This window comes from Protopterus annectens, chromosome 8.part0 (assembly GCF_019279795.1).
Source record: "Protopterus annectens isolate FY-2018-M chromosome 8.part0, PAN1.0, whole genome shotgun sequence".
Classification (NCBI taxonomy): domain Eukaryota; kingdom Metazoa; phylum Chordata; order Ceratodontiformes; family Protopteridae; genus Protopterus; species Protopterus annectens.
In genome coordinates this window covers 324,437,751-324,464,045 of record NC_056741.1, presented here as the reverse complement: position 1 = coordinate 324,464,045, position 26,295 = coordinate 324,437,751, and the positions used below count along the sequence as shown (strand labels likewise).

The 26,295-nt window shown below is 45.4% G+C and overlaps 1 protein-coding gene across 1 annotated transcript in view; it reads left to right on the top strand.

Moving 5' to 3' along the window:
* The window catches only part of CCT3 (chaperonin containing TCP1 subunit 3), a 1,145,726-nt gene that overhangs the window by 116,552 nt on the left and 1,002,879 nt on the right, over nt 1–26,295 (top strand). Inside the window, 1 exon segment of the mRNA XM_044079187.1 lies at nt 17,587–17,704. Coding sequence (XP_043935122.1) covers nt 17,587–17,704 — 118 coding nt within the window.

The window sequence follows — 26,295 nt, the reverse complement described above, 5'->3', positions numbered from 1 at the left end:
AAAGACATTTTAGAGGCTGCTACTTGGAGCTCCGTGTATACATTTGCCAAGCATTGTAATTTACCCTTATACTCCAGATCCCGAGCAGGTTTTGCCACTGCTGTTTTGCAAGGGATCTTAACTACACCATAATCTTATTACTCCTCCTCCCCCAGTTTGGCTATGGTATTCTACCCATTTGTAAGGACTGCAGATGCATCCTTGAAGGACATAGTACAGTTTTGTACCTACCATAAATGTAGATGTCCGATAGGCATGCATCTGCAGTCAGGATTACCCTCCCTCCTTCCCCTCTGAGGTACTCCTAGGGTATTTACCCATCTTCTAGCTAGCTGGGGGAATCTATTATGGTGTATTTGTTTGTATATATGTATATACATGTTTATTTTTATTTGCTCTCTCTTATTTGGAAACTTTTGCAATTATCCAAATTTAGCCTTCCTAGAGGGCACCTGGCATCTGGGGCAAGAAACACTGAGGAAGATGGCGTCGGCTGATACCTTTATACCCGAATAACTGCAGCTATGATGTCGGGTGAAGTGCAACATCAGCCGAGGCCAGACCCAGACTTTGGAATCCGTCCGACCGAAGGGCTGCCTGACGACAGGACAACCCATTTGTAAGGACTGCAGATGCATGCCTATCGGACATCTACATTTATGGTAGATACAAAACTGTACTTTCTGGGTTCCCATCCGTCTGCAGGGGGACTTGCCTTCCAGGCTATGGACGGCCTTGTCCCTTGTGGGGAAACAATCTGTGCCTTCCTTATCGGACCAAACGGTTTCCATCCCCTCAATTGAACCTTTCTGCAATCTCTACCCAGGGACAGAGGGCACAGAATTCACAGGATCAAGTCACTTTGGTTGTGTCATCTTCAGGTACCTGTTAGGAACACACCTCTGAAGAGGTACCTTAGAAGAAAAAATGCAAGATGAAGCAGTTGGAATCACCTGAGGAGACCCTCACAGAGGATACTGATTTTTATGAAGGGGATGGTTGCTTTTAAGTCACCCCCTGAACATGTTTTTTTCAACATCCTAGAAATCCTTAGAGGGGTGGCTGGACTACTCTCCAGCCTTCCTCAGAGGAATCTGTATACTTAGAGGCTTTTTGTGCCAGCCCCTCTTGGATTTCTTCGCTGACTATCTTGTTAAGTTGATCGCTGAGTGGGCTTGGAAGATGTTCATCGTGCATACAGCTGCAGTCGTAACAGATGGGTTCTCCTGCCGTCAGGCGGGTCCTCGGTCAGCCGAATTCCAAAGTCTAGGTCCGGCGTCGGTTGTAGTCGCTTCTTCCCTGACGTCAGTACGACAGGGGTATAAAAGAACCAGCCGACGCCATTTTCTTCAGTCTTTCTTGCCGCGTGGTGCCCGAAGCAGAAGCAGTTCGCAAGTGCCGGTCGGCCAGCTCCTGAGATTACGAATATTTTTCAACTGAAGACTTCTAGAAAGCTAAGTACCCCGTTGGGGAAACTTTTCTTGCCTCGGACCGATGTCAGACAAAGTTAATTGCATTTCTTGCAGGAAGCAAATACTGCATAAGGATTTCCACTCCCTCTGTATACCTTGCTTAGGCCCAGACCACGACGTCTCGGCCTGTCGTTTTTGTGCTACTTTCAACAGACACACTAAGCGTCGGGCGGAGTTCGCCCAACACTATTTTGGCAAAAAGTTTAACTACAACATGTCGGATACTCCGACTCCAATTTTGAGTAAAGGACGTAAAGATAAGGACCGACATACGAGGTCCACGACTTTTACTGACACCACGCTAAAGCCCACTACATGTGCTCCGGTTCTCAGCGAGGTGCCTACGCAGCCCCTGACTACCGATGACACTTCATTAGCGGTGTCTTCTGTGCCTGAGGTCGCAGGCTCTTCGGCCCACACCCCGACTACAGATACCGAAGTCACTCTTGGCGGGTAAACTCAGAGTTCAGACAGGCCTGTCACCTCTCAAGGTGTCTTCAGGCTGCCTTCTTCTTTTTCCATTAAGGCTTACACTAAATCTAAAGCAGCCATGCATTCTAAAAGATAAGCTCCACAGGGCCCCTCTCAAGGCCCCATGCCTAAAAAGCAGATGCTCAAAATGGCTGAGGATTTGATTACTCTTATCAGGGGTTCTCAATCTCCCCCCGGACAAAAGACTAAGAGTGGAGGAAGAATACCTTTCCTCGGACCAGGCCTCCATTACTTCAGAGCATTCTGAGGACCAGGAACATTCTTACTCCCCTTTCAAAGATTCTGATGCAGAGGAGTCCATTCCCTCTGTCTCTCCCCCCGCCCCCCTGAGGATTTCTCTTTTGGGGAAACCTTGCATACCTTGAGGGGAACACTTCCACTGGGAAGGCCAAGAGTACTCAGACTCCAAGAAAAAAGGCTCAGGGATTTCCTCTTGCTCCCTCAGCACAGGCCTCTGGCTATACCTCCCGTCTTAGACATATTAGATGATGTGTATTCAGAGGCCAGCCTTAACCTAGATTCTTTACCTCCAGCTCCAGTCAAGCCTGACAGGTATTACCGGGTTCCTGACTCTCTCCAATTCCTATACAAAAGCCATGCGGCTGACCCAGAAACTATTTCACAGGGTCCCAAGGGAATTAAGGCCTCCACTGCCAAAAATCCATTACCTTCAGAGAGAGAGATTCCAGAGCTTTAGAAAGGTGGGGGGAAAAAGGTGTACACCTCTGCCACTAACCATGAGGGCATTCAACTGTCAGTTCCATATGTTAAAGTATCAACAGTTTTTGTTATCTCAGTTGAAAAGCAAAATGTCACAACCTGAACAACCAGACTTGAAGGAGTTGCAGGATTTGTTGCATAGTGCAGAGCAAGTGGGTAAACATACCTTGCAATGTGGTTTTGATGCTTTAGAGGCCTCTTGTAGAGCTGCTGTTACAGGATCAGTCATACGTAGACATGCTTGTCTCAAAGAGCAAACCTTACCAGAATCATGTCAAAGCTAAACCTCTTCAAAAAGATGTATTGTTTCGTGTTAAAGCTGAGGAGGTATTAAAGAAAATGGAGGAAAAGGCAAAATCAATGCAAACAATGAAAGATTTCCTACAGGTATAACCGCCACGTTTCAGTAGAAATTGGCCTTCAAAATATTGGTCCTTTCCAGCCACAGACAGACATCAGAGGTTTGATACAGGCGCCCGAGAGGTAGAGGGCAATCTTAAGGATCATTTAGAGGCAGACAATGGCAAACGCCTACACCAAGAGGGGGTGAGGATAGTTCACAGCCATTCAGAAAGCAGACCCAATGACTTCCCCTTTGCATGCCAAGCAAGGCTCAAATGGCAGCACCTTTAGGCGGAAAACTGGCATTATTTTCGAAAAATTGGCATATTGTCACTAAAGACAAATGGATCCTGGACATTATAGACAGAGGCTACAGATTCCACTTTCACACCCCAAAAATGAGGCATGCCAAACCTGCCACACAAAGGGCAGAGGCACAAAAACAAATTTCAGATCTCATGGACATGAAAGCTATTCAAGAGGTACCTGCACAAGAACAGGGTCAAGGTTTTTATTCCAGACTATTCCTGGTACCAAGGAAGGGCAAAAATTGGAGACCTATTTTGGACCTATCCATCCTAAACAAATATTTACTCGTACCAAAATTCAAGATGCTCACATTACAGCAGCTTCTTCCCATGCTGGGCAAGGAGTCTTGGCTGGTAACATTGGACCTCAAGGAGGCATACCTGCATGTCCCAATCAGACAAGATTGCAGAAGATACCTCAGATTTCTTGCAGGTTCATCCCATTATCAATTCTCTGCATTTCCCTTTGGCTTATTTACTGTGCCCAGAGTGTTCACGAAATGCCTGGCATCAGTAATTGCCTTCTGCAGACTTCAAGGGATACAAATATACCCATATTTGGACGACTGCCTGATCCAAGCGGACAGCAAACACACTCTTCTGAAACACCTGGCGTTTGTAATAATGTTGAATTCTCTGGGATACACAGTCAAAAAGAAGTCAAGACTAATACCCTGTCAAACAATATTTTTTGTGGGTGCCAGCTTGGATACAAACACCCAGATGGCCTACCTCACACCAGAGAAACAAGGGCAATTAACTCAATACTTCAAAAAACTGGCAACCTTCACCAGGCTGACTGCAAGGAAAATCCTGCAGGCTCTGGGATTCATGGCATCTTGCATCCTGCTAATCCCATGTGCAAAGCTGCATATGAGGAAACTTCAATGGTACCTAAAAAACTTATGGTCTCAACACAGCCCCAGTTTGGAAACGATCATACCACTTATTCCATGTCTTCAAAAGGAATTTCTGTGGTGGGCTCAAGCATGCCAAACAAACATAGGTCTCCCATTCTGCAAGCCTCAAGCAAATCAAGTCATCACAACAGACGCCTCTGACTACGCCTGGGGGGCGCACATGACAGATCGGTGCATTCAGGGCAAGTGGTCACAAAAAGAAAAGCACCTACACATCCATCAAAAGGAAATGCTAGCAGTAATAAATGCTATTATGGCTTTCAAAGACCTACTGCATCCAGGGCAGCTATTGATAAGAATAGACAACACCACAGTGATGTGGTACATAAACAGGGAGGAACTCATTCATATCCCCTGTGCAGACTAGCCATGTCGCTTTGGAACACGGCTCTGGAATTGCAAATCCAACTTCAAGCACAATTCCTGCCGGGGAAGGAAAACACACTGGCAGACAACCTGAGCAGAAATATGACTGATCCACACGAATGGAAGTTGCATCCTCAAGTTTTTACAATGATAATTCAAGCATGGGGAAGGCCCGACATAGATCTCTTTGCCACCCACAGAAATTACCAATTGACAAAATTCTGCTCAAGAACCTTTCATCCACAGGCCTGGAAAGTGGATGCACTCTTTCAGTTGGACAACAATGACTGTTTATGCCTTTCCACCTCTTCCACTGCTGGCCAAAGTTCTATTAAAAGCCAGAGCAGACAGACCAAAGATGATTCTCATTGCTCCAGACTGGCCAATACAACACTGGTACCCACTCCTGAGGAGCGTGACGCATTCCCCACAATGGATCCTGCCTCTAATGCCCCTTCTACTGACTCAGCACAACTTCAAAACTCTTCACAGTCGGCTGAAAACACTCAATCTAGCTGCATGGAGAATTCCTTAAATTCACAGCAGACCCTACTCTCCAAGGAGGTGCAGGATGTCATTTTGGAGGCCAGTAGGCCTTCTACTAGAAAAGCCTACTCCGCAAAATGGAAACGGTTTTGTGTCTGGAATCAGAAAAAGGGTCAGAATCCTGGAATACTGAATTTACTTCAAATACTACAGTACCTAGCCGAGCTGCTAAGCAGTGGACTTTCATTCTTCTCCATCAAAATTCATGCCTCAGCCATTTCTGCAGAGTACAACACTGATCCTCTTTTATTCTCTCACCCTCTCTTAAGACATTTCCTCAGAGGGGCTAAGAATATAAACCCCCCAAGGAAGCAACCAGTACCTGCTTGGTACCTCAATTTCATTCTAGAAAAACTAACCCTGCCTCCTTTTGAGCCAGCTACTTCAACAGATCTGCAATATTTGTCATGGAAAACAGCCTTCCTTCTAGCTATCACCTCAGCACACAGGGTTTCGGAACTACAAGCCCTCATGGCTGTGCAGCCTTTCATCATTTTCCATCAGGACAGAGTTTCCTTACGAACCAATCCTTCATTTATGCCAAAGGTAGTATCCAGGGTAGCCTTGAATCAGGCTATCCTCTTACCTACCTTTTACCCTAATCCACAAAACAAAGGGGAGAGGCTACTACATTCCTTGGACATTCATAGACCGCTCTGTTATTATTTGGACAGAACAAAGCCTTTCAGAAAATCAGAGCAACTCTGTGTCCTATGCTACAGGTGCTCAAGGGAAGCCTATTTCCAAACAGACAATCTCAAAATGGATAGCCCACTGCATACGCTTTTGTTACTCTTTTCATGGTAAAACTGTACCTACAGGCATCAGATCTCACTCCACAAGGGCCACAGCTACCTCTGCTGCCTTCCTCAGGGGTGTACCTACCAAAGATATTTTGGAAGCAGCCACTGGAGTTCAGTACATACTTTCTCCAAGCACTATCACCTACCATTATACTCCAAAACTAGAGCGGGCTTTGCCACTGCAGTCTTGCAGGGCATCCTGGCTCCTCCTAGTTCCACTTAGTGCCTACCACCCCTTTATTAGCTTTGGGATTCTACCCATCTGTTATGACTGCAGCTGTATGCACGATGAACATAGTACAGTTTTGTACCTACCATAAATGTAGATGTTCGAGTGCTAATACAGCTGCAGTCCAGGTTTCCCTCCCTCCTTCCCCTCTTGGGACAGGCCTTATGGCTAACACCTCCTCATACAACCTCATTGGGGTATTCTTTTATGGTGTATTTGCTTGCAACTACTGTTTTTTGATTATATTGCATTTGCTTTACTGCATAAATTTATGTTTTGCCTTCCTTCTGGGGGCACCTGACATCTGGGGCAAGAAAAACTGAAGAAAATGGCGATGGCTGGTGCTTTTATACCTCTGTCGCACTGACGTCAGGGAAGAAGCGACGGCAACTGACGCTGGACCTAGACTTTGGAATTCGGCCGACCGAGGACCCACCTGACGGCAGGAGAACCCATCTGTTATGACTGCAGCCGTATTAGCACTCTAACATCTACATTTATGGTAGGTACAAAACTGTATTTACCTGACCTCCTCAAGCTGATCCCAAAGAGATCTGACTTCTCTCTGCCCCTAAAGATAAGCAACACTAGGCCAGAGGTATTAATGTGGTTGCCGTGGTGGTTGTGGCAGCCACCAAGAAGGAGCTTACTATCTCTCCTTCTAGCAAGGAGTTTAGGACAATGGATAAATTTGGCAAGCGCAGTTTCGCATAGTCAACCTTTGCTCTCAGGTCTTTGAGTTGTATACCACATTTTACCAGGCTTCAAAGAGATCGGATTATAGAGCTTACAGATACTGTTTCAGGAGCAACCGCTGAGTGAGTTCGAGACAGTGTTGCTTCTTAGCTTGCCACCCTAGAATCCATCTCCAGTTCGTCCATGAGGCTAACTGCTCATGCTGCCGAAGGGATGACAAGAGAAGCAGGTTCAGGTGTTGCCATCAGAAGAGACACCTGGATGTACTTATTTAATTTTGTGGAACCATTTGTCATCTTTCATCAGCACTCTTTTTGATGGATCATCCTGTTTGGCTCCAAAGTTAGAGACTCTAGCCAGATGTGAGAAAGATAAGACCCTTTCTGCAGTTGCCATATGCTTTTCCACTTCACAATGGCCGTATATATATATATATATATATATATATATATATATATATATATATATATATATATATATATATATATATATATACACACATATATGTATATGTACCAATCTCATGAATGGGTGCTTCACAGAGATGTGCTTCTGGACATTGTCCATGGGTGCAGTATTCCCTGGGTAAATCTTTTTGTCTTCCCTCTAATCAATTTTCTCTATTCTGTTCCAGTCTCAAGTCCTATGACTTGGATAGTGCACACCCTGTCTTTTCTTTGGAAGGGGATGTTTCTGTATACCTGTCCTTTTTTTCCTCTGTCACCGCGAGTTCTGTACAATGTCAAGCAGGACTCCTCTCCCAAAATCAAGCAGGACTCCTCTCCCAAAATCTTGCTGGTGACTCCCTTTTGGCTCAGACAACACTGACTCCCCCTTTTTCTCTCTTGACCAGGGGTAATCATAAGTTACCGCATCGTAGTGATCTACTCGCACATGAGGGTCTCTCATCCATCCTCATTTTTCCACACTTCAAATGACACTGTAGGTGATAGGGTTTACATCCCTTTTAGGCACCTCTTTTCTGAGAACGTGCTTCGGGTTCTATAGGAGCCCAGGAAATTGTCCAAATGGAAGATATTTTCTGCCTAATGCCTCTCTTGCCATCACAATCCCCTACTGTGGAGGCTCCTGTGGGTTTTCTTTTGTGTGGTCTGTTCCATGCTTAGCTGGCATACTCTTCAGTTAAAGCTGACTTGTCATAAGTTTCTGCTCATCTGCCCTTAAACTCTTCCTCTGGCCTCTTGATTTGAGATCATGCAGATGTTCTTCCTGTTTCACTGTTGCGGTCATCACATTTGGGTTATCTGCTTGCAGTAGCCCTCAAGTCGGCCTGATTATCAAAGTCTTGGGTTCTGCGTCAGTTGCTGTCTCGTCTTCCATGACGTCAGGTAGTCAGGGGTATAAAGCATGTAGCCGACGCCATTACATCAGTCTTTCTTGCTGTGCAGTGCCCGAAGCAGAAGCAGTTCGCAAGTGCCGGTCGGTTGACTCCTGAAATTTTCGTTTTCGAGTTTCAGAACCGAAGTCTTCAACTAAAGCTAAGTACCCTGTTGAGGAAACTTTTTTTGCTCCAAACCGATGTCAGTAAAAGTCAATAATTGTATTTCTTGTGGAAAGCACATGCATCAAAGATTTTCATTCGTACTGTATTCCTTGCCTAGACCATGACCACGACTTGCCTCGCTGTCTGTTTTGTGCCTTATTTAAACCACAAACTATTTGTCGTTGGTACATTTCTGCTTCTAAATATTTTGGAACTCTGTTCAATTATCCAGATATGTCTTCGGTAAGCCACCCGACTACTGACATTACGAAAAAACGCAAAGATAAAGACAGAGACAGGCTGCTTAGGTACAAAGCTGCCGACGAAGCTTCTCCTAAGCTAGTCACCAGTTCTCCGGTGCTTTCGCAGCCCCTGATACCCACTACTTCAGATTTGCAGGCCTCTGCTGAGACCCATTCGGAGTCCGATATGCTGGGAGATGCTTCAACCTTTTACCCTTATCTACATGTGAGGATTCTGATGCCGAGTACTCTATTCCCTCTGCTTCTCCCCCAGAGGACTTTTCTTTTGGTGAAACCTTGCATACTCTTAGGGAGCATATATGCATGGTGGGCTCACTTTTCAGGGAAGTGCATTCAGGGCAAATGGAACCCAAGTCAAATGCACCTGCATATCAATCAATAAGAAATGTTAGCTGTACAGAATGCTCTGACAGCCTTCAAAGACCACATTCTTCCAGGACAATTAATGGTAAAGATGGACAACACTGTTATGTGGTACATAAACATGCATGGGGGTTACCCATTCTTACCCCCTCTGCAGACTAGCTATGGCTCTGTGGAACATAGCCTTGAGCTACCAAGTTCATCTCGAGGCTCAATTCCTGCCAGGAAAACTAAGTACACCGGCAGACGAACTAAGCAGAAATCTCATGGACCCACATGAGTGGAAACTGGAACCAAAGATTTTCAACATGTTGATCAACAAATGGGGGATCCCAGATATATACCAGTTTGCCTCCCCCCAGAACTACCAATTGGACAAATTCTGCACAAGGACTCCCCACAAACAAGCTTGGAAAGTGAATGCGCTGTCCTTCAGCTGGAAAAATCTATCAGTTTATGCCTTTCCTCCTCTGCCTCTCCTCTTCAAAGTACTACTAAAGATCAAACAGGACAAACCAAGGATGATACTAATTACACCAGAATGGCCATGCCAACACTGGTACCCTGTCTTGCGCAGTGTGTCACAGCTGGCCCCATGGCACCTACCTCAGACCCCTTCCCTGCTGTCTCAGCAGGAGAGCCAGATTCTGCACCCCCAGCTTCAAACCCAGAACTTGGCAACCTGGCTAATTACCTGATTTCTCCGTTACCATCCCTCAGTAAACAAGTGTTGGATGTCATTTTGGCAGCAAGGAGGCCTAGTACTAGAAAATCTTATGCTGAAAAATGGAAAAGATTCTGTGCCTGGAACCAAACTCAAGGGATGGCCACAGCAGCGCCCAGTTTGCCTCAGATTCTTCAATACTTAACTGAGATGCTTCACAAGGGCCTTTCCTTTTCTTTCATCAAAATTCATGCCTCAGCCATTTCAGCTCATTACAACACAGAATAACCCCTCTTTTTCTCACCCACTACTCAAGCAGTTCCTCAGAGGGGCCAAAAACGTAAAACTACCCGGGAGCGCCCCAGCTACAGTCTGGGATCTTAATTTTGTATTGGAAAAACTCACTCTTACTCCTTTTCAGCCAGCTGCAACTGTAGAGTTAAAATTCCTTTCTTGGAAAACTGCTTTCCTTTAAGCAATCACTTCAGCAAGAAGGGTATCTGAATTACAGGCCCTTAAGGCAGTGGAGCCTTTCATCGCCTTTCATGCGGACAGGGTATCCCTCAGGACCAAATCCCCCTTTCATGCCCAAGGTGGTATCCAGTGTGGCTCTTAATCAGTCCATTCATTTGCCAACTTTTTTTTTCTAATCCACAGAACAAAGGGGAAAGGATACTGCACTCTTTAGATGTGCACAGACAACTTAGATTTTACTTGGACAGGGCTAAATCTCTAAGGAAATCTGAACAACTGCTGGTGGCATTTACTGCGGGAACAGAGGGGAAGGCTATTTCAAAGCAAACAATTTCTAAATGGATAGGCCATTGCATTCATTTCTGCTATAAGCACCATGGAAAACCTATCCCACAGGGAATTAGATCCCATTCTACTAGGGCTGCGTCTATCGCTACAGCCTTTCTCAGAGGTGTCTCTACCAGAGACATCCTAGAAGCTGCTACTTGTAGTTCTGTACATACTTTCACCCAAGCATTAACATTTGCCAATATTCTCTAAATCCAGAGCTGGCTTTGCTACTGCAGTCTTGCAGGGCCTTATAGCTGGTCCTAATGCTATCTAAATTCCTCCTCCCATCCTTTGGGAATGTACCCAAATGTGATGACTGCAACAGTGAAACATGAAGAACATAGTACAGTTGTGTACACTTACCATTAATGTAGATGTTAGAGTGTATTCACTGTTGCAGTCCTGGTTACCCTCCCTCCAGCCCCCTGACTTCTTTTGGCTATAGCTCTAGTCTCCTTTACTATACTTAAAAGCTTTTTGGTGTATTTGCTTTTTTGTTGGAGGTATAACTGTGTATTTATAGATTTAATTGCTTCCCATTAGGGGAGCACCTGACATCTGGAGCAAGAAACACTGATGTAATGGCATCGGCTGCATGCTTTATACCCTTGACTACCTGACGTCACGGAAGATGAGACAGCAACTGAAGCAGGACCCAAGACTTTGATAATCAGGCCAACTGAGAGCTACTGCAAGTAGATAACACAAATGCGATGACTGCAACAGTGAATACACTCTAACATCTACATTTATGGTAAGTGTACACAACTGTACTTTTCTTAAAGATGTCCTTCATATATGGCCTCCCAATAAGCGTATTCTGCCTTTCTGTGACCTTAATTTTGTGCTTAAATTGACTTTTGCTCCTTTTTGACTCTGCTTCTGTACAGCATTGTACTTGGAAGACCGTTATTTTGGCTGTCATTACATCCAAGCATGTCAAAACTTCAGGCTGATGTCCTTCATGGATGCATCTGCAGTCATAACAAATGGGTTGTCCTGTCGTCAGGCAGCCCTTCGGTCGGCCGGATTCCAAAGTCCGGGTCCGGCTTCGGCTGATGTCGCGCTTCACCCGACGTCATCTCTGCTGGTCTTCGGGTATAAAGGCATCAGCCGACGCCATTTTCCTCAGTCTTTCTTGCCGCGTGGCACCGAAGCAGAAGCTGTTCGCAAGTGCCGGTCGGTCAGATCCAGAGATTACTACTACCGAATACTACTTGAAGACTTCTAAAAGCTAAGTACCCGTTGGGGACTCTTTCTTGCCTCAGCCGATGTCAGAAAAAGTCAATAACTGTTTAACTTGTGGGAAACAAATACCTCATAAAGATTTCCACTCTTACTGTTTGCCTTGCTTAGGCCCAGACCACGGCGTAGCAGCCTGCTCGGCCTGTGCTTCCTTCAACCGACGACGCTTAGGCGTCGGTCGGAGTTTGCTGAACAGTTTTTCGGCTCAGATTTTGCGTACATTATGCCGTCGGATCCTCCGACTACCCAAATTGTTAAACGCAAAGAAAAAGACCGACACTCGCGGTCCGCGGTTTCGGCGGAACCACGGTTAAGCAAGCGAGTGTCTCGGTTTCGGCGAAACCGAGAAAACTGGTCAATCTTCAGCCGAATCCATGACTACTACTGAGGCTCCTGCTACCTTACCTGAATCAGCCTCAGAAATTTTGCCTACAACTGTGGTTCCTACTGATCTATCAGACACCATCCCCTTGGATATCTCTACCCCAGCACGTGGTGCTGCTAGGCCTCCTGCAGCCATGTCTATTAAGGCCTTTGCCAGGGCTAAAGCAGCCAAATCAGCTAAATCAGTGCCTGTTAAACCACCCTCACTCAGGCCCACTTCTAGTTCACAAATGCTTACTCTGGCAGAAGATTTAATATCCTTAATTAGGGATCCCAATCTCACCCAGACAGGGCCTCTCAGCCACCAGAAAAGAGACCTAGAGCAGAGCCCCCCGAGCCTGTGTCCTCTGATGACTCTGCGGATGACTCAGACATTACAGACCAGCCAGAGGCTCCTTTTTCCAATTATGAAGATTCAGATGCTGAAGAATCCATTCCAGCTGCCTCTCCACCAGAGGAATTCTCCTTTGGGGAAACCTTACATGCCATGAGAGAACAATTCCAATGGCAGGGACAAGATTTCTCAGATTCAAGAAAAAGGCTTAGGACTTTTCTGCACTTACCACAACATGGGCCCTTAGCTATACCTCCTGTCCTACCTGTTGTGGACGATGCATTTAATGATGTCTGCACTGCACCTGATTCTTTACCTCCAGCCCCTGCCAAACCAGATAGATTTTACAGGGTGCCAGACACTCATCACCACCTATATAAGGCCCCACTTGCAGACCCCGAAACTATATCCCAGGGGCCTAAGGCAGTAGCCTCGACCACAGCAAAAAACCCTATTCCCTCTGAAAGGGAATCCAGGTCCTTAGAGAGATGGGGGGGAAAAGTCTACACCTCTGCTACTCTCTCAGCTAGAGCTTTAAACTGTCAGTTTCACATGATCCAATACCAAGAGTTTATGCTTGATCAGTTAATTAAAAAGCTGTCCTTTGATGAATCTTTAGATAAGAAATATGTATTAGAAATGGTGAATAACATCCAACAGGTTAGTAACCATTCTTTAAAATGTGGCTATGATGCACTGGAGGCTTCATTTAGATCAGCCATGACTGGCACAGTGATAAGAAGGCATGCATGGTTGAAAGAACAGGTCTTGCCGGTTCATGTTAAAGCTAAGCTATTGGATGCTCCTATGGATAAGGCCAGTCTATTTGGGAACCTGCCCAGCAGGTAATGAAGAAAATGGAAGAGAAGGCAAAATCTGTACAAACAGTTAAAGATTTCCTACAGGTTCAGCCCCAAGGTTTAGCAGGAACTGGCCTGCCAAAATTGGTCCTTTCCTGACTCCACAAGATCCCAAAGGGGCAGGAACAGCGCTCTAGGGGCAGACATCAATCCAGAGGAGGTGCCTACAGAGGACGACAGTGGCAAGGCAATAACCGAGGCACAGACACAACCACTGCCACTACAACAGGACAATCTCAGTGACTTGACTCTATCTCCGCCTACCAGGGAGCAAATAGCAGCACCATTAGGCGGAAAGTTAGCCTTATTCTCGAAAAATTGGCACTATATTACAAAAGACAAGTGGATTTTGCAAACCATAGACCAAGGCTACCGGTTCCACTTCCACACTTTACCAGTAAAAAGAGGAATGCCAAACCTGCCCCCAAATCAAAAAATAGAAGCCCTGCACCAGATAGCGGAATTAATAAAGATGAGAGCTGTGGAAAGGGTGCCAATAACAGAACAGGGCAAAGGATTCTACTCCAGACTATTCCTAGTACCAAGAAAAGAAAAAAACTGGAGACCTTTTCTCGACTTGTCCATCTTAAACACATACATCATTGTCCCAAAATTCAAAATGCTGACCCTACAGCAACTTCTTCCCATGCTGGGCAAGGAGTGTTGGCTGGTAACTCTAGATCTCAAGGAGGCATACCTGCACGTCCCCATTCGACCAAACTGCAGAAGATACCTCAGATTTCTTGCAGGATCAGAGCATTATCAATTCTCAGCATTGCCCTTTGGCTTATCTACTGCGCCCAGAGTATTCACAAAATGCCTGGCATCAGTAATCGCTCACTGCAGAGTACAGGGAATTCAAATTTATCCATACCTGGACGACTGCCTGTTACAAGCGGACAACAAAAGCAAGCTGACAACAGATTTACAAAGGGTCATTTACTTGCTACAAGCCCTGGGATACACAGTCAATTTTCAAAAGTCAAGGCTGATCCCATCCCAGACAAGAACATTCTTGGGCGCGGAATTGGACACAGTAAAACAGATGGCATTACTAACTGCAGAAAAACAAAAAGAACTCCCTCTTTACTTCTTAGCATTAACAAAGCAGAACAAACTAACAGCAAGAAAAGTTCTGCAGGCCTTGGGCTTCATGGCATCATGCATAATCTTGGTCCCACATGCCAGACTGCATATGAGAAAGTTACAGTGGTACCTAAAGAATTTATGGTCTCAACACAGGCACAGCTTAGAAACAGAAATACCACTAATCCCATGCTTAAAACAGGAGTTCCTCTGGTGGGCTCGGGCATGTCAGTCAAACCCAGGCTTACCCTTCCACAACTTTCGAGCAAACCAGACCATCACAACGGATGCCTCAGACCTAGGATGGGGGGCACACATGCTGGACAAATGCATACAAGGACTGTGGACTCAGGACCAGCTGCACCTACACATAAACCAAAAAGAAATGCTGGCAGTAAAACTGGCAATCCTAAAATTCAGACCATTCCTCAAAGAAGGCCATTTGATGATGAGGACAGACAACACCACAGTCATGTGGTACATCAACAAACAGGGAGGCACTCATTCTTACCCCCTATGCAGAATGACTTTGGACCTTTGGAATCTGGCTCTCAGCTACAACATCCAGTTACAGGCAATATTTGTACCGAGAAAAGAGAACACCCTAGCAGACATTTTAAGCAGAACAACCTCGGATGCTCACGAATGGATGCTACACCCGGACATCTTCAAGGCCATCACAAAGAAATGGGGAATGCCACAGATAGATCTATTCGCTTCCCCACAAAATCACCAGCTCAAAAAATTCTGCACAAGGACATTCCACCCACTTGCATGGAAGGTGGACTCTCTCTCCTTCAGCTGGAAAGGCCTGACAGCATATGCATTCCCACCTCTTCCCTTGATGCACAAGGTACTACTGAAAATCAGAGGAACGTCCAAGGATAATCCTGATAGCTCCGAACTGGCCAAGACAACACTGGTACCCATTGCTGAGGAACATGTCTCGGGAGAAAATGTGGTCAATACCCCTGATGCCTTTGATGTTAACTCAGAACAACTACAACATCATGCATCCAAACCTAAAAACCTTGCAACTGACTGCCTGGAACATCACATAGCAGCAACTAACCCAGACCTTTCCCAAAGGGTTAAAGACATTATCCTTGAAGCCCGCAGACCTTCAACAAGAAGGAACTATGCAGGAAAATGGAAAAGGTTTGTCATTTGGAGTACTGAAAGGGGAAAAGATGTCGAACATAGATATTGCTAACATTATGGAGTACTTGGCAGAGCTTCTACATACAGGCCTGTCCTATTCCTCCATCAAGATACATGCATCAGCTATTTCAGCAGAATACAGCTTTGATCCTCCTGTCTTTTCACATCCTCTACTCAGGCAGTTCCTCAGAGGGATCAAGAATGTAAAACCTCCTAGGAAACCATCATTACCAGCATGGGACTTGAACTTTGTGCTAGAAAAGTTGACACTCCCTCCGTTTGAACCAGCAGCAGCAGCAGATCTACAACACCTGTCATGGAAAACTGCTTTCCTACTGGCTATTACCTCAGCAAGGAGGGTTTCGGAACTACAGGCCTTAATGGCAGTGCAACCCTTCCTAATCTTCCATCAAGATAGGGTGTCCATGAGAACTAATCCTACATTTATGCCTAAGGTGGTATCCAGAGTGTCTTTAAACCAGGCAATCCACCTACCTACCTTCTTTCCCAATCCACAAAACAGAGGTGAAAGAATGCTGCATACCTTGGATGTACATTGACAGTTACGCTACTACCTGGACAGAACCAAAAGTAACAGAAAAACTGACCAGCTTTTTGTAGCCTATGCAACAGGAAGGGAAGGAAAAGCAATTTCCAAACAGACCATCTCCAAATGAATAGGAAATTGCATAAGATTCTGTTACTCCTACCATGGAAAACCAATTCCACAGAACATAAGACCTCATTCTACAAGGGCTACAGCCACTACCACAGCTTTCTTACGAGGAGTGGCAACCAAGGACATTATTGAGGCGGCTACTTGGACCTCCGTGCATACATTTGCCAAGCATTATAATTTACCTCTATATTCTAGATCCCGAGCAGGGTTTGCCACTGCTGTACTGCAAGGGATCCTAACTACTCCATAATTTTTATTCCTCCTCCCCTAGTTTGGCTATGGTATTCTACCCATTTGTTATGACTGCAGATGCATCCATGAAGGACATAGTACAGTTTTGTACCTACCATAAATGTAGATGTCCGAACTGGATAGCATCTGCAGTCAGGATTACCCTCCCTCCTTCCCCTCTGTGGTACTCCTAGGGTATTTACCCTCCTAATAGCTAGCTGGAGGGGGGGGGGTCTCTTATGGTGTATTTGTTTGTATATATGTACATACATGCTTATTTTTTGTTTGACTTCTACCTTTTTGGAAACATTGGCATTTATCCAAAATTTACCTTCCAAGAGGGCAACTGGCATCTGGGGCAAGAAACACTGAGGAAAATGGTGTCGGCTGATGCCTTTATACCCAAAGACCAGCAGAGATGACGTCGGGTGAAGTGCGACATCAGCCGAAGCCAGACCCAGACTTTGGAATCCGGCCGACCGAAGGGCTGCCTGACAGGACAACCCATTTGTTATGACTGCAGATGCTATCCAGTTCGGACATCTACATTTATGGTAGGTACAAAACTGTACTTTTCTTGTTCAGGACCCTGGCATTGATCAGCAACACTGTCAGGTTTTCCTTTGGTTATTTCTGTTATGTTTTTTTTCCTGTTGGCATGTATAGCTTACATATTGGCATGTAGTTTACCCATTCTTTGGACCCTCGTCTTGGGGCAAGAAAGACTGGTAATTTCCACCCATACGTCTCTCATGTACTTTATAGCTGTCTCTTGCTTTGGTTTTATGTTGGACATATATGGCACAAGAGGAATGTGTCCAGGTTTTTTACTCTGGCAGGACATGAGGCTATTCTTTGCAGGATATCCCATCAGTTAGCAATACTGCAATAATCAGTCTAGCATTTACTTTCCTGGTAAATTCATGCACAACTGCACTTCATTGCCATTGTATGTCAAGGAAAGTTATGCTAAAGTTGGTATTATCTCTGTTTTGGAAAATGTACATTTTCAGGTTTTGTATTGTGTTGGCCTTTTGCTTCATTGCCTCTTCCTGCTGAATTGCGTATGATTTTCTTCGTTTAATATTTTTGTGGTGCTTTTTTTTTCTTTTAGCTGGAGAAATGCTGGCTGTAGCTGAACAGTTTCTCGAACAACAGATACATCCAACTGTCGTGATCAGTGCTTACCGTAAGGCCTTGGATGATGCAATCAATATCCTTAAAGAGATAAGGTATGTCTGCTATTCATTTGATGTCCTTCCAGGACCACAGTTGTGGTATTACTAACTGATGGAATATCTTGCCAAAGATAGCAGTATATGCTGGCAGCATACCAAAGCCCAGGGCACCTTCCTTGCACCATGTTTCCTATATATGACCCAAGACAGGAGGTAAATAAAGGACTTACAAGTGCACATTTCCCCATGAGTACTTTGTCACCAGCCAGAATGGAGAACTTCACATCAACTTCAGTCTGTGATATGTACTGCTAGTACAGCTGTCTAATTGTTGGGCAGTTAAGTACACCACTGGGGACCTTTCCTTTTCTTACTGCTTCTTTTAATTTGTGTACATGTCATTCAAGAGTGGGAAATGTGCTTGAGGCAAAAGCACACAATTTAGAAAAATGTGTTGCCTTGGTGCCGAACGTAACTATAAAGAGAATGCAATTTTGTCAAGTCCTTCATTCCAAACATCCTCCGTAGCAATCTCTCTTCCTTGAAAATGTATTTCAAAAACCAAGTTTTTAGGAACTTGTACTCTGCACAGTGCCTTCTGAGCCATCCTGTCCTGACATTCAGCCATTACCAAAGAAAAATTAAGAAATCAAAACTCAAGGCTTCGGCTGTGCAGCACAGCCCGTGAATCTCCAGTGTCTCTGTTGGAGTCCTTGTACTGTCTGGTGCCTTTGTCCCTTTTGTGATCCTGTTGGAGGCGAACGTGGGGCAATCCATTTACATGTCTACCATGGCTGATCAGACGTCTTTAGAGGAGAAGAGGACCCCTCTTTATTTCCAAGGACCAGAGAGTATTACTCAGATTTTAGTTAAAGAAATACCCAGTTCTTTCTCAGTAGTGTATTAGGACTTTGATCCTCCACATTATGTTCAAGTAGATGTCCCTACCAACCAAATGCAAATGACCAGACATAAGCCCACCCCCTGCAAAAAAAAAAACGGTGGCGAGAAATCCACAGGAAGATTAGTAGAACTTTACTTATGGACTGTTTAAAATCCTGATGTTTTTGAAGCCTCATCAGTTTATTCAAACTGTACCTGCCACTGTCCCTTCTACCCCTCTTAAGAGACAAAGGGGGGTTTCGGCTTGAAGATGTGCGTTCTAATGATGATTCTCTTGCTTGTTCTTCACAGGTAAATGTACACGTGTCCCTTGGCTGTGGTTTCTAATGAAGAAAATACTCTTTCTCCTCACTATCCCTTAGGGGAGCTCTTTTGAAGATAATGGTGGTCAGAATGATGCAACATTTTGAATGGGAAAGGGACCAAGATCAGTGATGCACAGTGGAGGTATTCTGCCTTTTTGGATGTGGATACTTCAAAGCCTTCTGCTATCAGTCCTGTCCTAGATTCTCTTCTGGATACCTTTACAAATGTCTAAATCTAGAATCCCAACTTTAAGCTCCTTAGAAACCAGATAGGTTTTTATAAGTTTCCTAAAGATCAAAAGTTTCATTACAAGAATCCTCCTGATCCCGCTGTTTCGCTTTGCTTTCTGCAGTGAAATCCACTTAGCTGATGTTCATCGTGCATACAGCTGCAGTCATCACACTTGGGTTATCTGCCGTCAGGCGGGTCCTCAGTCGGCTGAATTCCAAAGTCTAGGTCCGGCGTCGGTTGTCGTCGCTTCTTCCCTGACGTCAGTGCGGCAGGGGTATAAAAGAGGCAGCCAACGCCATTTTCTTCAGTCTTTCTTGCCGCGCAGTGCCCGAAGCAGAAGCAGTTCGCAAGTGCCGGTCGGCCAGCTCCTGAGATTTACGAATAGTATTTCAGCCAAAGTCTTCTTTAAAGCGAAGTACCCCATTGGGGAAACTTTTCTTGCCTCAGACCGATGTCAGACAAAGTTAATAATTGCATTTCTTGTGGGAAGCAAATACCGCATAAGGATTTTCACTCTTACTGTATACCTTGCTTAGGGCCAGACCACGACGTCTCGGCCTGCCGTTTTTGTGCTAGGTTTAACAAGCACACTATTAAGCGCTGGGCGGAGTTCGCCCTTCATTATTTTGGCAAAAAATTTAATTATATCATGTCGGATGCACCGATGCCAGTTTTAGGCAAAAAACGCAAGGATAAGGACCGACATCCGAGGCCTGCTCCGAGTACTGAGATCACGCTTAGGCCGACTACCGGCTCTCCGGTTCTCAGTGAGGCGCCTACGCAGCCCCTGACTACCGATGAAACTACTTTACCGGCGACTTCATTACCCGAAGTCGCAGGATCCTCTGTCTCCATTACCTCTGCAGATATTGACGCCACTCTTGGGGGGGAAACCGAAAATTTAGCGAGGCCTGCCATTTCTGAAGGCGTTTTCAGGCCTACCACCTCCTCTATTAAATTCACTAAATCTAAAGCTGCAATGAAAATTAAAAAACAGGGTCCTCGGACCCCCTCAAGGCCCCATGCCTAAGAAACAGATGCTTAAAATGGCTGAGGATTTGATAACTCTCATCAGGGGTTCTCAACCCCCCTCAGACAAAAGACCCAGGTTGGAGGAAGACTACCCTTCCTCAGACCAGGCTTCTATTACCTCAGACCATTCTGAGGACCAGGATTACGCCTTTTCCCCATTTGAAGACTCTGATACTGAGGAGTCTATTCCCCCCCCCCCCCGAGGACTACTCTTTTGGGGGAACCCTGCATACATTGAGAGCACTTCCACTGGGAAGGCCTAGATTACTCAGATTCCAAGAAAAGGCTCAGGGAATTTCTACTACTTCCCCAGCATAGGCCCCTGGCTATTCCTCCTGTCTTGGATATTTTGGATGATGTGTACGCAGAAGCCAGTCTTAATCCAGACTCATTACCTCCAGCCCCTGTTAAACCAGACAGATATTACCGGGTTCCTGATTCTCACCAGTTCCTTTATAAAAGCCATACTGCTGACCCAGAAACAATTTCACATGGTCCCAAGGGGATTAAGGCCTCTACTGCTAAAAACCCTTTACCTTCAGAGAGAGATTCCAGATCATTAGAAAGGTCGGGGGAAAAAGGTGTATACATCAGCCACTTCAACCGTGAGGGCATTAAACTGTCAATTTCATATGTTAAAATACCAACAGTTCTTGCTATCTCAGCTGAAAAGCAGAATGACGCAAACAGACAACCAGACTTGAAAGAATTGCAGGATTTGTTGCATGGAGCAGAACAAGTGGGGAAACATACCTTGCAGTGTGGATGTCCTTCATGGATGCATCTGCAGTCATAACAACTGGGTTGTCCTGTCGTCAGGCAGCCCTTCGGTCGGCCGGATTCCAAAGTCCGGGTCCGGCTTCGGCTGATGTCGCACTTCACCCGACGTCATCTCTGCTGGTCTTCGGGTATAAAGGCATCAGCCGACGCCATTTTCCTCAGTCTTTCTTGCCCCGTGGCGCCCGAAGCAGAAGCTGTTCGCAAGTGCCGGTCGGTCAGATCCAGAGATTACTACTTCCGAATACTACTTCGAAGACTTCTAAAAGCTAAGTACCCCGTTGGGGACTCTTTCTTGCCTCAGCCGATGTCAGAAAAAGTCAATAACTGTTTAACTTGTGGGAAACAAATCCCTCATAAAGATTTCCACTCTTACTGTTTGCCTTGTTTAGGCCCAGACCACGACGTAGCAGCCTGTTCAGCCTGTGCCTCATTCAACCGATGAACGCTTAGGCGTCGGTCGGAGTTTGCTGAACAGTTTTTCGGCTCAGATTTTGCGTACATTATGCCGTCGGATCCTCCGACTACCCAGATTGTTAAAAGCGCAAAGAAAAGACCGACACTCGCGGTCCGCGGTTTCGGCCGAAACCATGGTTAAGCAAACTGCAAGTGTCTCGGTTTCGGCCGAAACCGAGAAAACTGATCAAAGCACAGCTGAATCAATGACTACTACTGAGGCTCCTGCTACCCTACTTGAAACGGCCTCAGAAATCTTACCTACAGTGGTTACTAGTGACTTATCAGACACCATCCCTTTGGATGTCTCTACCCCAGCACGTGGTGCTGCTAGGCCTCCTGCAGCCATGTCTATTAAGGCCTTTGCCAGGGCTAAAGCAGCCAAATCTACTAAGTCAGTGCCTGTTAAGCCCCCCTCTACTAGGCCCACTTCTAGTTCACAAATGCTTACTCTGGCAGAGGATTTAATATCCTTAATTAGGGATCTCAATCTCACCCAGACAGGGCCTCTCAGCCCCAGAAAGAGACCTAGAGCAGAGCCCCGAGCCTGTGTCCTCTGATGATTCCGCGGAGGACTCTGATATTACAGACCAGCCAGAGGCTCATTTCTCCAATTATGAAGACTCAGATGCTGAAGAATCCATTCCAGCTGCTTCTCCACCAGAAGAATTCTCCTTTGGGGAAACCTTACATGCCATGCGAGAACAATTCCAATGGCAGGAACAGGATTTCTCAGATTCCAGAAAAAGACTTAGGACTTTTCTGCACCTACCACAACACAGGCATTTAGCTATACCTCCTGTCCTCTCTGTTGTGGACGATGCTTTTAATGATGTCTGCACTGCACCAGATTCCTTACCTCCAGCCCCTGTCAAACTAGACAGATTTTACAGGGTTCCAGACACTCATCACCACTTATACAAGGCCCCACTTGCAGACCCCGAAACCATATCCCAGGGGCCTAAGGCAGCAGCCTCGACCACAGCAAAAAACCCTATCCCTTCTCAAAGGGAAGCCAGGTCTTTAGACAGATGGGGCAAAAGGTTTACACCTCTGCTACTCTCTCAGCTAGAGCTTTAAATTGTCAGTTTCACATGATACAATACCAAGAGTTTATGCTTGATCAGTTAACTAAAAAGCTATCCTCTGATGACTCTATAGATAAGAAATATATATTAGAAATGGTAAATAACATACAACAGGTCAGTAACCATTCCTTAAAATGTGGCTATGATGCACTGGAGGCTTCATTTAGATCAGCCATGACTGGCACAGTGATAAGAAGACATGCATGGCTGAAGGAACAGGTCTTACGGATCATGTTAAAGCTAAGTTATTAGATGCACCTATGGATAAGGCCAGTTTGTTTGGTACACCTGCCCAGCAGGTAATGAAGAAAATGGAAGAAAAGGCAAAATCTGTACCAACAGTTAAAGATTTCTTGCAGGTTCAACCCCAAGGTTTAGCAGGAACTGGCCTGCCAAAATTGGTCCTTTCCTGACTCCACAAGATCCCAAAGGGGCAGGAATAGGCGTCCCAGAGGCAGAAATCAATCCAGAGGGGTGCCTACAGAGGGCGACAGTGGCAAGGTAATAACAGAGGCACAGACACAGCCACTGCCACTACAGCAGCACAGTGACTTGATTCTAACTCCGCCTACCAGGGAACAAATAGCAGCACCATTAGGCGGAAAGTTAACCTTATTTTCGAAAAACTGGCACTATATCACAAAAGACAAGTGGATTCTGCAAACCATAGACCAAGGATACGGTTCCACTTCCACACCTTACCAGTCAAAGAGGAATGCCAAACCTGCCTCCAAATCAAAAACAGAAGCTCTACAGCAGATAATGCAACTAACAAAGATGAGAGCTGTGGAAAAGTGCCAATAACAGAACAAGGCAAAGGATTCTACTCCAGACTATTCCTAGTTCCAAGAAAGGAAAAAAGCTGGAGACCTATTCTCGACCTGTCCATCTTAAATACATACATCATTGTCCCAAAATTCAAAATGCTGACCCTCCAGCAACTTCTTCCCATGCTGGGCAAGGAGTGCTGGCTGGTAACTCTAGATCTCAAGGAGGCATGCCTGCACGTCCCCATACGACCAATTTGCAGAAGATACCTCAGATTTCTTGCAGGATCAGAGCACTATCAATTCTCAGCATTGCCCTTTGGCTTATCTACTGCGCCCAGAGTATTCACAAAATGCCTGGCATCAGTAATCGCTCACTGCAGACTACAGGAATCCAAATTTATCCATACCTGGACGACTGTCTGCTACAGGGGACAACAAAGCAAGCTGACAACAGATTTACAAAGGGTCATTTACTTGCTACAAGCACTGGGATACACAGTCAATTTACAAAAGTCAAGGCTGATACCATCCCAAACAAGGACATTCTTGGGCACGGAATTGGACACAGTAAAACAAATGGCATTCCTAACTGCAGTATAACAAAAGAACTCCCTCTTTACTTCTTGGCACTAACAAAACAGAACAAGCTAACAGCAAGAAAAGTTCTACAGGCCTTGGGCTTCATGGCATCCTGCATAATCTTGGTTCCACATGCCAGACTACATATGAGAAAACTACAGTGGTACCTAAAGAATTTATGGTCCCAACACAGGCACAGCCTAGAAGCAGAAATTCCTCTAATCCCATGCCTAAAACAGGAGTTCCTATGGTGGGCTCAAGCATGCCAGTCAAATCCAGGCCTACCTTTCCACAACTATCAAGCAAGCCAAACCATCACAACAGACGCCTCAGACCTAGGATGGGGGGCTCACATGCTGGACAAATGCATTACAAGGATTGTGGACACAGGACCAGCTCCATTTGCACATCAACCTAAAAGAAATGCTGGCAGTAAAGCTGGCAATCCAAAAATTCAGACCATTCCTCAAAGCAGGACATTTGATGATAAGGACAGATAACACCACAGTCATGTGGTACATCAACAAACAGGGAGGCACTCATTCATACCCCCTATGCAGAATGACTTTGGACCTTTGGAACCTGGCTCAGCTACAACATCCAGTTACAGGCAATGTTCGTACCAGGAAAGGAGAATACTCTAGCAGACATGTTAAGCAGAACCACCTCGGATGCTCACGAATGGATGCTACACCCGGACATCTTCAAGGCCATCTCAAAGAAATGGGGAATGCCACAGATAGATCTATTCGCTTCCCCTCTCAATCACCAGCTAAAAATTCTGCACAAGGGCGTTCCACCCACTTGCATGGAAAGTGGACTCGCTCTCCTTCAGCTGGAAAGGTCTGACAGCATATGCATTCCCACCTCTTCCCTTGATACACAAGGTATTACTAAAAATCAAGGAGGAACGTCCAAGGATAACCCTGATAGCTCCAAACTGGCCAAGACAACACTGGTACCCATTGCTGAGGAGCATATCTCTGGACAAAATATGGCCAATACCCCTGATGCCTTTGATGTTAACCCAGAACAACTACAGCATCATGCATCCAAACCTAAAAACTTTGCAACTGACTGCATGGAACATCACATAGCAGCAACTAATCCAGAGCTTTCCCAAAGGGTTAAAGACATTATCCTTGAAGCCCGCAGACCTTCAACAAGAAGGAACTATGCAGGAAAATGGAAAAGGTTTGTCATTTGGAGTGCTGAAAGAGGAAAAGATGTGTAAAATATAGACATTGCTAACATTCTGGAGTATTTGGCAGAGCTTCTACATACAGGCCTGTCCTATTCCTCCATCAAGATACATGCATCAGCTATTTCAGCAGAATACAGCTTTGATCCACCTGTCTTTTCACATCCTTTACTCAGGCAGTTCCTCAGAGGGATCAAGAATGTAAAACCTCCTAGGAAACCACCATTGCCAGCTTGGGATTTGAACTTTGTGCTGGAAAAGTTGACACTCACCTTTTGAACCAGCAGCAACAGCAGACCTGCAGCATCTATCGTGGAAAACTGCTTTCCTACTGGCAATAACCTCAGCAAGAAGGGTTTCTGAACTTCAGGCCCTAATGGCAGTACAACCCTTCCTAATCTTCCACCAAGATAGAGTGTCCATGAGGACTAATCCTACATTTATGCCTAAGGTGGTATCCAGAGTGTCTTTAAACCAGGCAATCCACCTACCTACCTTCTTCCCAAACCCACAAAACAGAGGGAAAGAATGCTGCATACCTTGGATGTACATAGACAGCTACGCTACTACCTGGACAGAACAAAAAGTAACAGAAAAACTGACCAGCTGTTTGTAGCCTATGCAACAGGAAGGGAAGGAAAAGCGATTTCCAAACAGACACTCTCCAAATGGATAGGAAATTGCATACGATTCTGTTACTCCTTTCATGGAAAACCAATTCCACAGAACATAAGGCCTCATTCTACAAGGGCAACAGCCACTACCACAGCCTTCTTACGAGGAGTGGCAACCAAGGACATTATTGAGGGCTACTTGGACCTCCGTGCATACATTTGCCAAGCATTATAATTTACCTCTGTATTCCAGATCCCGAGCAGGGTTTGCCACTGCAGTACTGCAAGGGATCCTATCCACACCATAATCTATTCTTCCTCGGCCCCCTAGTTGGCTATGGTATTCTACCCAGTTGTTATGACTGCAGATGCATCCATGAAGGACATAGTACAGTTTTGTACCTACCATAAATGTAGATGTCCGAACTGGATAGCATCTGCAGTCAGGATTACCCTCCTCCTTCCCCTCTGTGGTACTCCTAGGGTATTTACCCTCCTAATAGCTAGCTGGCGGGGGGGAGTCTCTTATGGTGTATTTGTTTGTATATATGTACATACATGCTTATTTTTTGTGTTTGCCTTCTATCTTTTTGGAAACATTGGCATTTACCCAAAATTTAGCCTTCCAAGAGGGCAACTGGCATCTGGGGCAAGAAACACTGAGGAAAATGGCGTCGGCTGATGCCTT